The 11,728-nt window shown below is 34.7% G+C and overlaps 1 protein-coding gene across 14 annotated transcripts; it reads left to right on the top strand.

Moving 5' to 3' along the window:
* Nucleotides 1-4,450: 4,450 nt before the first annotated feature.
* On the top strand, nucleotides 4,451-9,599 carry LOC120079659 (Tetratricopeptide repeat (TPR)-like superfamily protein). Of its 14 annotated transcripts, none has more exons than XR_016529975.1 (6): nucleotides 4,505-4,661; nucleotides 4,743-4,830; nucleotides 4,919-5,085; nucleotides 5,170-5,235; nucleotides 5,862-5,884; nucleotides 6,531-6,646. XR_016529975.1 is itself a non-coding variant. In XM_090314452.1 (5 exons), exon 5 carries the CDS (start codon nucleotides 6,970-6,972, stop codon nucleotides 9,535-9,537), a length of 2,568 nt encoding a protein of 855 aa, XP_090170578.1. In that variant the 5' UTR covers nucleotides 4,457-4,661; nucleotides 4,743-4,830; nucleotides 4,919-5,085; nucleotides 5,170-5,235; nucleotides 6,531-6,969; the 3' UTR covers nucleotides 9,538-9,599. The 14 variants fall into 14 exon arrangements, 8 of the variants coding, with proteins under 8 accessions (XP_038889872.1, XP_090170578.1, XP_038889875.1 ...); XR_016529976.1 differs by having other exon boundaries at nucleotides 4,520-4,661; nucleotides 4,919-4,975; nucleotides 5,132-5,235; XR_016529972.1 differs by having other exon boundaries at nucleotides 4,520-4,661; nucleotides 4,919-4,975; nucleotides 5,127-5,235; nucleotides 6,531-6,638.
* Nucleotides 9,600-11,728: the final 2,129 nt, after the last annotated feature.

Raw genomic sequence — 11,728 nt, 5'->3', positions numbered from 1 at the left:
TTCAACCAAGCCAAGCTCGCTAAAGTTAGCTGGCTCATTCTGAAACATCGAAAAAGTCTCCTTGCTAAAGTTCTTCGCACTCATTACTTTAAAGACGATGATTTCTTGAGGGTCCAAATGCGCTCTAACCCCTTATATACGTGGAAGAGCATTATTTAGGATAGAGATTTGTTCAAGAAGGGATTTAGGTGGAAAGTGGGTGATGAATCATGAATTGGCAGCAAAGGAAATTTCACCCTTATGCTATGATATGGTCAGTTGGTGGGGAAGTTGTTCCATAGACTTTTTTAGGCCAAGGTTTGTTGGAATGAGGGGCTTTTCAGGTGATGTTTTTCATCCCTTAACGTTGAAGCCATCCTCAACATGTGATTGGGGCACGTGATTGTAAAAGATGAGATTATCTAGAATTGTGACCCTAAAGGTTGTTTTTCGTGAAAAGTGCCTACCACTTGGCCATGTCTATTCATTTTTCATAGATCACGTCTTCGTCTGTTGAGAACCTATATAGGTTGTTACTGAATTTTCTTTGGAGGATAATTCAAGACATCGTTCCCTTTTATGTCAATATATCTAAGAAGGGTAAGCATACCAACTCCTTGTGTTTGCTTTGCAGGAAAGAGTGAGAGTCTGCATTATATGCTCTATGGTTCTGTAAGTTGACCAAGAGTATCTGACTCGAGTTCATTCCTAAAATGAGGACTTTCTTTCTGTTGTGTAGGTCCCTTTGACATCTTATGAAGCTTTGGAGCTGGATGGTTAAAAACTTCGACGAAGAGAAGTTGAGCAAGGCGATTATAATTCTATGGTGTCTTTGGAGCTATCAAAACTCCATCAAGAATAATGGGTCAAAAGCTTCATTAGAGGCCTTGCTTAGAAAGGTTGTTTTGGTTTTGGATGTGAGTGTTGCTGAGAAGCTAAGATTTCTGAACCTTGTCCTAGTCAATTGGAGAGCATGTTGACTCGTGTTTCGTGTAGCCCTCTCATTCAAATGAATAGAAGATAAATATCGATGTTTCTTGGAAAAATGATAACTACTATGGTCGTGGGGTTGGATTGTGCATGACTCTTTCAGATCTCTTATTAGGATGGACTTTAAGAAAATTCTCAGTGAGTGGCCCATCAAGTTTCTAGAAGCTCAAGCAATTATCGAGGATTTACTCTTTTTACTCTCTTTTGATTTACCCCTTTCTCTATCATGGTTGAATTTGATGCTAAGGAGGTGGTAATTTTAATTAACAACTGCTCGATCGATCTTACTAAGGTCAAAGACGTAGTTGAATAAATTTGGACTTTGGCGAGTAGGTTGGATTTTATCTCCTTCTCTATTGTCCTCGTGTGTGTAACAAAGCTGCTCACTATGTAGCTCGACATGCTTCTAGGTTCGCTAATTTGTTTTTTTTTTTAATCTTCCAATTTAGAAGATTTTGGGCATAGTTGGCCTTTAGATGTAATTCTTGGTGACTTGTTTCCTTTACCACCTTCAGGTGGTCTTTAATGAATATACTTAAAAAAAAAAAGTAACTTATTTTCAAGTAAAGCATGTATATTTCATCTTATAAGTGTGATATTCCATGTATATCAAAAGTATATCACATACCAATAAAAAAAACAGTACATGAGTGTATCAACAATATATCTAATAACAATTAATATTTCAAGTGTATTAGTAGTATACCTAACACCAATCAATATTCATTCAGTAACCATTTTTTTAAGTAAATTGTGCACGTTCCATTTTATAAACACTATATTCCAAGCATATAAAAAAAATATAATAGACATAAGATATATGTATCAGATATCAATCAATAAGTACTTGAAGTAACATACAAGTTTATCAACAGTAATAACAATCAACATTTCCATCAATCACTAAATATGTTGTTCCTTGCTCGACCTCGATATCTTGACTGTGGCCCACGAAGACTTTCGTGCCTTCACTCACGAGTAGAATCATGAACAGGTAGAATTCAATTTGTAATTTGATAGTAAACATAAATTACCTAGTATTAAATAACAATTTCAAAGTACTTAGTGTCAAATAACAATTAGATAACGACCAAAATATCAATCACAAACTACTTCATAGAAATAAAATTGCAGACACAAACTACTTAATACACAAAATAAATCACATAGAAATTAGATAGTAATCACAAACTACTTGGTATCAAATAACAATTGGATGATAATAATACAGAAATCACAAAGTACCAAATATCAAATAATAATCATATGTTAATCAATGCAACCACAAAATTTTAATTGTGAGGGGCATTTTGGTCATTTGGCTATTTCAATTGGGATGTACTTGTTAATTTTGCCATTTTTGCAAATTTTGAGTTGTTGGGCTATGGACTTAATTTTTCATTTTATGTTTTGCCATTAGTGAAAGTGGGCCATTAATTTATATAATAGAACAATTTATATTATTATTATTATCATCATCCATATAAAATTAATTATATATTTAAATTATAAATTTAATTTAAACATGTTTATAAAAATTAAATAATATAAGAAAGGAACAAAATAAATAAAATGATAGTACAAAAGTAAGAGAGGCAAAAGTCATTGAAAACATAAAGATAAACTCACCCATGCGTGAGATTATGGATGATATATGCAATGTTTAGGAATAAGGTATTTCCATTTCTAAGGTTAACAAACTTGTACCACGTGAAAAGTGATAGAAAAATATTTTCTAGGCCGACAATCCCACCTCTTATTCTCCATGAAGCAAAAAGGCATAAGGGTTAAAGAAAACAATAGGGACTTGGGAGTAAAACATCTTTTAGTACATATTTGACTAAAGTCATCTAAAGTTATGGTATTAAATTTCCGCTCAAGCGTTCCTGTGATATTTCTACATTTTTATGGATTTGACATAGATTTGAGGGTAACATAATAAAATAAGTTACAAAATGTCACTAATATAAATATAATGTAAATAATAAACATGTTAATTAAATAGACATAAAGTTTTTATTTAATAATTTAGACATTTTTTAGTTTTTATAATTTATTAAGAAATATCTATGACATCCACATTTTCGTACAAAACCTTCCACATTTTATCTGTACTATTAAACTATACGTGTTACACGTAGAACAATCAAGTTTTAATTTAAAGATTAATAATAAAATTTAATTTTAGATAAAATTTTTATAATATGTAATAAATAAATAATATCCAAACTTAATTTTCATGACTATATACCTTTAATGGTAGTAAAAGAATTTATTTTTAACTATATATAAAAGATAGACACCAATATATTTTATTATAAAAAATAATTTTGAAATGAAAATTGATCCTATAGGTCTATATTTACTCAGTCTATGGTAAAATTTTGTGTCTACTATCTCTAACTTTTCTCTACAAAATTTTCTCACAATTTTTTATTATTCCAAATTCTTTACGTTATTCTCCTAACATTTTTTCTTATTTTTTTTTATCACTAATTCTTACTCACTTTCTCTCTAAAATGGTTCTTTTTCTCTAATTATTTCTCTCTCTAAATACTCTCTTTTTCTTACTAAATATTTGTTTATATAAAAACTTTGTTTTCATCGTGTCATTTTCTCATTCCTTTTTTTTTTTATATATATTTTCAAGATATCATCATAATTACGACTGATTTACTATATTCTAACAATTCTTCCAATCCAATACCAATCTCAAAATATATTTTAAAAAACTAAGATGTCATTCAATTAAAAAGAAGACGACAAATAGTAAACAAATTTATAACACGAATTATATAACCATATTAAGGTAAACAAATTGATGAAGAACATAAGATTTTCGAGGGAAGTTAAAGAACGTACTTATAAATAACCTTTTGAATTTTCTCGCATTTCAATTTGAATACCATTTGAAATAATGTAACAATAATGGGCAATATACAATATTATCGTAGAACTTTGATGCTCCATAACAATACAAGTGTTATAATTCTTAAGTTCCAATGAATTAGACAAAAAAAAGAAGTCAAACATCAAAAGAAAAGAGGTTCGTGAGAGCAATATGAAAAAATGCATTGATGTGTCCGACTGCAAGTGATTTAGTTTGTATTTTTTTTAAATACACTTCTATAAGTTTTTTCAAATTTTTTGATATTTCAAATTTTCATATAACATTTACATGTTTATAGATAGATCATATCCATATACAAATGGATGAATCGGTTTGATATACAACCATCTCCACCCAAACAAGTACGTCCGTCAACATAAATTGTACATAATGAACTTAAAAGACACATATGAACAGTTGCGTCCTATCAACGAAGTTCAAAATAGTTTAAAAACATATACCTTCAAACAGTCACGTCCTGTAAATAAAGATTAAAATATAGATATTTATCGTAGAAAAAAAAAGAAAAGAAAATATTTTCCCCTTATGGCCCAGTATATATATAGTAGAGATTGTGATCAACATTCTCCTAAAATTAAGAATAGGTATTTTCATATTAAAGGAAATCAGTAAAAGAAAAAAGAAAAAAGAAAAGAGCCAACTTCAGCCGCTATCGGCAACTTTCTCCCTCACAAACGCTCTCTCAACGGTTTCCCCTCACGTCAACAGCGCCGGCGCCCGGCCCTCACGCCACTGCCGACCGTTTCTCCACGCCGCCGCTCGCAGATAAGCGGAATACCCGGTCGGTTCTCTTTCTCTCGTCGTTCTCTCCCTCTCTCTCTGTTTTTTTCTCTCTATATCCTCATGTTAGCTTCTACTCCAGCACATCCCGCCGCTGTTTTCAGCTGCCTGCCATCGCTGCCACACCCCGCCGCTGCCGCCGCCAGTTCCCAAGTGGTGGTTGGAGTTGGGTGAGTTCCTTTGGGTTTTATTGGTTGATTTTGCAAACACCCACATTCTGTTTTGCCTGCATTTGATTTACCCACAATGTGTCGTTAGATTAAAGATTTGGAGGACTTTATCTTGCTGTCCAGCGTTACGTATTGGGTAATTTTGGTAAGAATCAAGGCTTTAAAACCGTTGTTGGATTCACTTATATTGCTGTAATGCGGTTCCGATTTATTATTGGGGGGTTTGAAGCGGAGCGGGATCAAAGAGCGACTTGGGTAAGTTGTTTAAGTATTTGAAGATGATTTTTTTGATGCAGTTTAGGACCTAAAAGTCGGAGCTAATTTAAATCTATGGTTTAGAACTTTGATCGAGGTTCCCTAAGCTGAGGAAAATTTTATTTTGTGGGAATTGGAAATTAATGTGAGGTAAGAGATCTTACTGTATGAATGCCTTAAAGGCAAGATTGGTTGTTTATTTTATGTTAGTCATGAATCATGATCCATGTATTTTAAATTTTATGAATTTGAATGTCATGTTATGTGTGTCATGGATGTGAAGATAGATGTAATTTTGGATGAACGATATGTTATGTTTCACACATTGTGAAACTGATTTTCTATGTGGGACCTCATGCATGTGTGAATGTTCATTTAAGTTAATTTCCTTCATTTTTCCTTCATGCGTTAACTACATGAGAGAAGTGCATGTTTAGTGGCTCTAGTGCATAAAAGTGATTTACTTGGGTTGGTATGTTTGAAAATGATGCATACTTAACCAGCCAGTTAGCCGTAGGGTGTGAAAGTGATGCATGTCTAGTGGGTTATATGTCTATGAAAATGATGTATATAGTACTATGGGTACGAAAGTGTTGTACATCCAAATATATATATTTGGACATGAGAGAGGAAACTATAGAAAGGAAGTTTAGGTCCCACCACAACCATGAAAACCTAGTCATGTTGCATGTATTTGCGCATATCCTGAACCCAATAGTGGGTCTCTTACTGAGTATTTTTAATACTCTCCATTTTCAAAATCTTTTCTTTTTCAGGATTCTATAAGCTGCATAACAAGGTTGTCTACTGATGGTGCCACAGGACTAGAGTCGTTGTCTTCTGCTTTTGTCCATGTTTTATCTTAAATTTTTATTTCTGTACAGTCGTTGAAGTTTCCAACTAGCAACTTTATAAATTATTTTGCAAAGTTTAATGTTTTACTAGTTTTTCAATGGGATCCCAGTTATAAAGTTTTTAGTATTTAATGGAAAAATATTTCTCATCACGTCTTTTCTCAAGTGATTTCAAAAGAAGTTTAGCATGTGTGGAGTAATGCCCCAGTAAGTTAAGTTAAGAGACGTTACAATGTGAATACTTTGTAAATGAGTAAATGAAATCTTGTGTAATTTGTTTTGTAATTCTGGATAGAACTGAAAATTTACAAACTTATGAACAAAATAGACATACGCATTTAATTTCACTGCTAAAATTTGTATTTTACTTATTAATATTTTGTTCAATTTGCATTGTTTGTTAACGTGCCTTATGAAATCTTTCGTAATTTGTTTTATAATTTTGGATAGAACTGAATTTTATGAACAAAATAGACATACACGTAATTGCACAACTCAATTTTGTATTTTACTTGCTAATATTTTGTTCAATTTGCACTGTTCGTTAATTTGGCTTATTAATTGAGTGTGGTTTGATTTGCTTCGTTGTAGGGTTATAGTTGGGATGCTTGTGGCTTTGCTTGTTACACTGGTGTACTACGACTTGCTGTGACTGTAGGACTGATTCACTTCAAATACAATTCTTATCCATTTTCTTGAGTTATTTTTTTCCTTTTCTCTTTCTTCGTTCTTTGGCATTTTTCAAACAAAATGAGAAAGAACCTTTAGGCTTCTGAAGAACTTTGCGTAGAAATGGGAGGTTGACAGAAGGAGCATTTTTTTCTTTTGTAAGCCTACGCATTTTCGTATGGTCCACTCTAACAGTACCTCTTTCCTTCTTTCTTCTCACTGCCATTGTTTCACCAACACCAATCCATCCAGTTTCAAAGTGCTCTTAATCGTTATTTCCTATCTTATATAGGATTGTTGTGTCGCCATTATTAAAAGGCGGCATTTCTAGTTTTCTTTTTCTTTTTCAATCTTCATTGTTATGATACATCACTATTGTGGTTCATATCTTAATCGAGTCCTCAGCACTTCAGTTCAATTCTATTCTACCTCTACAATTTCTCCTCCCACCATTCCCTTCATCTCCATCTTGAAACAATGCAAGACCTTGATCAATGCGAAGCTTGCTCACCAGCAAATTTTTGTCAATGGCTTCACGGAGATAATCAGCTATGCCGTTGGCGCCTACATTGAGTGTGGTGCTTTTGTAGAAGCTGTAACACTCCTCCAACGTCTCATTCCGTCACATTCCACTGTTTTTTGGTGGAATGCACTGATTCGACGTTCTGTGAGACTTGGTTTCCTTGATGATACATTGGGTTTTTATTGTCAGATGCAGAGGCTCGGGTGGTTGCCTGACCATTACACCTTTCCTTTCGTTCTCAAGGCCTGTGGTGAGATACCGTCGTTTCGATGTGGTGCTTCAGTTCACGCCATAGTTTGTGCAAATGGGTTCGAATCGAACGTATTTATTTGTAATTCACTTGTGGCTATGTACGGGCGATGTGGGGCATTGGGTGATGCACGTCAAGTGTTTGATGAGGTGCTTGAAAGAAAGATAGAGGACATTGTGTCTTGGAACTCAATTCTTGCTGCTTATGTACAAGGTAGGGAGTCAAAAACTGCCCTTAGAATTGCTTTTCGAATGGCTAACCACTACAGTTTTAAACTTCGCCCAGATGCAATTACGCTTGTGAATATTCTTCCTGCTTGTGCGTCAGCATTTGCACCTCAACATGGTAAGCAGGTACATGGATTTTCAATACGAAGTGGATTGGTGGATGATGTATTTGTAGGCAATGCTCTCGTGGATATGTATGCCAAATGCTCGAAGATGAATGAGGCGAACAAGGTGTTTGAGCGGATGAAGGAGAAGGACGTGGTTTCTTGGAATGCTATGGTCACTGGGTATTCTCAGATCGGTAGCTTTGATAGTGCTCTCTCCTTGTTTAAGAGGATGCAAGAGGAAGATATTGCGTTAGATGTTGTAACGTGGAGTGCTGTAATTGCTGGGTACTCTCAAAGGGGGCATGGTTTTGAAGCCCTTAATGTATTTAGACAAATGCAGCTTTGTGGTTTGGAGCCCAATGTTGTTACTCTTGTGTCTCTTCTTTCAGGTTGTGCTTCTGTGGGAGCATTGCTTCATGGAAAGCAAACACATGCGTATGCCATAAAAAACATTCTCAACTTGGATTGGAGAGATCCAGGGGATGACTTGATGGTTCTCAATGGTCTAATTGATATGTATGCTAAATGCCAAAGCTACAGAGTTGCTCGCAACATTTTTGACTTGATAGCAGGAAAAGACAAGGATGTGGTGACTTGGACTGTGATGATTGGTGGGTATGCTCAGCATGGGGAAGCCAATGATGCATTGGAACTTTTTGCTCAAATATTTAAACAGGAGACCTCTTTAAAGCCTAATGCCTTTACTTTATCATGCGCATTGATGGCTTGTGCGCGTTTGGGTGCATTAAGGCTTGGAAGACAACTCCACGCCTATGCTTTGCGCCATGAAAATGAGTCTGAGGTTTTATATGTAGCCAATTGCCTCATTGATATGTATTCCAAATCGGGGGATATTGATGCTGCTCGGGCTGTGTTTGACAACATGAAAGTACGGAATTCCATTTCTTGGACTTCTTTGATGACGGGGTATGGCATTCACGGTTGTGGTGAAGAAGCTTTGCATGTTTTTGATCAAATGCGGCAAGCGGGTTTTGTAGTTGATGGCATTACCTTTCTTGTTGTTTTATATGCTTGTAGCCATTCTGGAATGGTGGATCAAGGCGTGAACTACTTCAATGGTATGATCAAGTGCTTTGGGGTTACCCCTGGAGCAGAACATTATGCATGTATGGTTGATCTCTTGGGCCGTGCAGGTCGTCTTAAGGATGCAATGGGACTCATTAAAAGCATGCCAATGGAGCCGACTGCAGTTGTATGGGTGGCACTACTAAGTGCTAGCAGAATCCATTCGAATATTGAGCTCGGGGAATATGCAGCAAGCAAATTGATAGAGTTAGGGGCAGAGAATGATGGTTCGTACACATTGCTTTCGAACTTGTATGCAAATGCACGACGTTGGAAAGACGTAGCTAGAATCAGGTCATTGATGAAGCATACGGGGATCAAGAAGAGACCGGGATGTAGTTGGATACAAGGGAAGAAAAGCACTACAACCTTCTTTGTGGGTGATAGAAGTCATCCAGAATCAGACCAAATATACAACCTTCTCTCTGAGTTGATTAAACGGATCAAAGACATCGGATATGTTCCTCAAACGAGCTTTGCTCTTCATGATGTTGACGATGAAGAGAAAGGTGATCTCTTGTTTGAGCATAGTGAGAAGTTGGCTGTTGCATATGGGATTTTAACATCAGCTCCAGGGCAGCCCATTCGAATAAACAAGAACTTGCGCATTTGCGGCGATTGCCACAGTGCCTTAACCTACATTTCCATGATTATTGACCATGAGATCATATTGAGAGACTCGAGTAGGTTCCATCATTTTAAGAAAGGCTCATGTTCTTGCAGAAGCTATTGGTGATAGAAAAATTTCATATATTAATATAACTTAAAAGTAATCATTCGTTTGAGTTTCTTCTCAAATTCAAATTGGCTTCCCATATTCATAATGTAGAATTTCATCTATAGGTAGTAGCACTATTTGGTTGTTGAGTTAGGGGTTGCTATATTGAATGGAAGCACCACTACTTTTCATTACATTTTTATGTTGTCGCTCAAAATTTTGATTCCCAACACTTTTCCCTATTTCCTTTTAACATTTTTCAGACTCCTATTGTTTCTGAATCCCTCCCCTTCTATTGTGCTTCTCTCAAGCCTAACTTCAACCTCGTCGTCTCTCTGCCTATGACCGACGCAAGCTCCACACTAGTAACCACTGGCGACGTCTAATCCTCTTGGTACATGGTGAGTCTCATAATGTTGTATGTGGCTGCACAATTCAATATAATGTTGGGGTCTAGTATTTCTTTGGGAGGCCATTTCTACCCTATATACCAAATCTCGTCTGTCTTTGTTCCTATTTTTGTGCACCCAATTCCTCTCTTCTCTTGCATATTTCACATGTCTCTTTTTGTTTTTTCAGTCAATTGGTGCCCTAATTTTTCTTAGCAAATTTGAAAGATTTTTGAAGATTATTATTCATCTGTTTTTTATAGCCCAACCATTTAATCATTCTCGGGAAAAGAAGAGTTCTCTTGTCTAAACAAGTGTCACTTCTTTCGTGGGTAAACTGCAGTCATTAGGAAGAATGCAAGTATGTGATGTTCTTCATCGATTCTGCTTTGTAATTTAATTGGTTTTATAATTATGACTAATATTTTATGAGATTATTTTTAATAATTATAATTAGTTTATCATCGATTGTTTATAATTCATTATTTTTTAATCACAAAATGTTATATTTATTTTTTTTAACTGATTTTGGTTGTTTTATTAATTAATTCATCAAATTGATACATCTATATAATTAAGTAACTTTAATTATAAATTACTCATCTTGCAAATTCTTATAATTAATAATTCAATCAATATTATTATTTGATAGTTAAATTATTAATTTTGCTCAAAATTTTGAATTAAATTTGTTGTTTATTAATTAATCTGTAAAAAATTTATAGAGATATCCATGATTAATTTTATAAATTAAATACAAAACTAATTTGTTACCATAAAATTATTCTTAGGCTTTTTATTCACAGACATACTTAATTCCTATGCATCTTTAAAATCTTAAACCCGACTAGCCGTAAAGGAATGCAAAAATGGAACATGTTTTTACCAACCAGAATGTCCTTTGTTTTCTTTATACAATGGATATGTTCTGTCGTGCCAATCCACCCCACATGCTCTTAAAAATTCAAGTTGGTTACCTAAATTGTGTTTACGTTTGAGAAAATTACTCGATTCATATATATAGAAGAACTACTTTATCAGCCAGAAAGAAATGTCAAATTATTTGCAGTCTCTGAAATGTCAAATTAATATTGTTGATTTTATGGTTGTAATTCAGGGTGGTCCTCATAATCATACTTCATACAATTGGAGGACTAACTATCTGCCTGAAGCATGCACAATCCCCAAAATTTAAGGTCTATCAGAACAAGGTACTTCATTTCCTCAGTGAAGTAAGAGCTTGAAATTAAAGACAGCAGCTGGATTTGTATTGCACTTCAGAATTCTTCACACTGTATTATTCAAGGGTGCTAGCCCCAATTTATACACATTTTGCCCTTTTAGGGTTTTACAGAAAAATAAAGAATAATTAATTACAATTAAAAAGAATAATGAATAACAGAATGACACTTGGACCAATCACAAAGGAGAAGAATAAAAAAGGAATAATCATTCCACAAATGACCTTGGGTGATGTGGCAAATTTGTCTTGAGGTGTCTCCTTTTGACCCTTTGACTTGTCCACACAATTGGCCAACAAGGCTTTCTCTTTAATATCCCCCTCAAACTCGCGGGGAGATTAATGACTCCGAGTTTGGATCGTAAGCAGAAGAATTGAGAATGTGTAAGAGGATTTGTGAGACAATCAACCAATTGATCGGAGGAAGGGACATATGTGACGTCAAGTTTACCTTGAAGAACCTGATCCTACACGAAGTGAACGTCGATCTCGATATGTGAGCATGAAACACTGGATTAGTAGCAAGGGCTCCAACACTTATATTATCACACCACATAATGGGTTTGCTAACTAATAAAAG

The sequence above is a fragment of the Benincasa hispida genome, chromosome 6 (genome assembly GCF_027475165.1).
Source record: "Benincasa hispida cultivar pf3 chromosome 6, pf3_genome.v1.1, whole genome shotgun sequence".
Taxonomy (NCBI): domain Eukaryota; kingdom Viridiplantae; phylum Streptophyta; class Magnoliopsida; order Cucurbitales; family Cucurbitaceae; genus Benincasa; species Benincasa hispida.
This window is presented reverse-complemented; position numbering and strand designations above follow the sequence as displayed.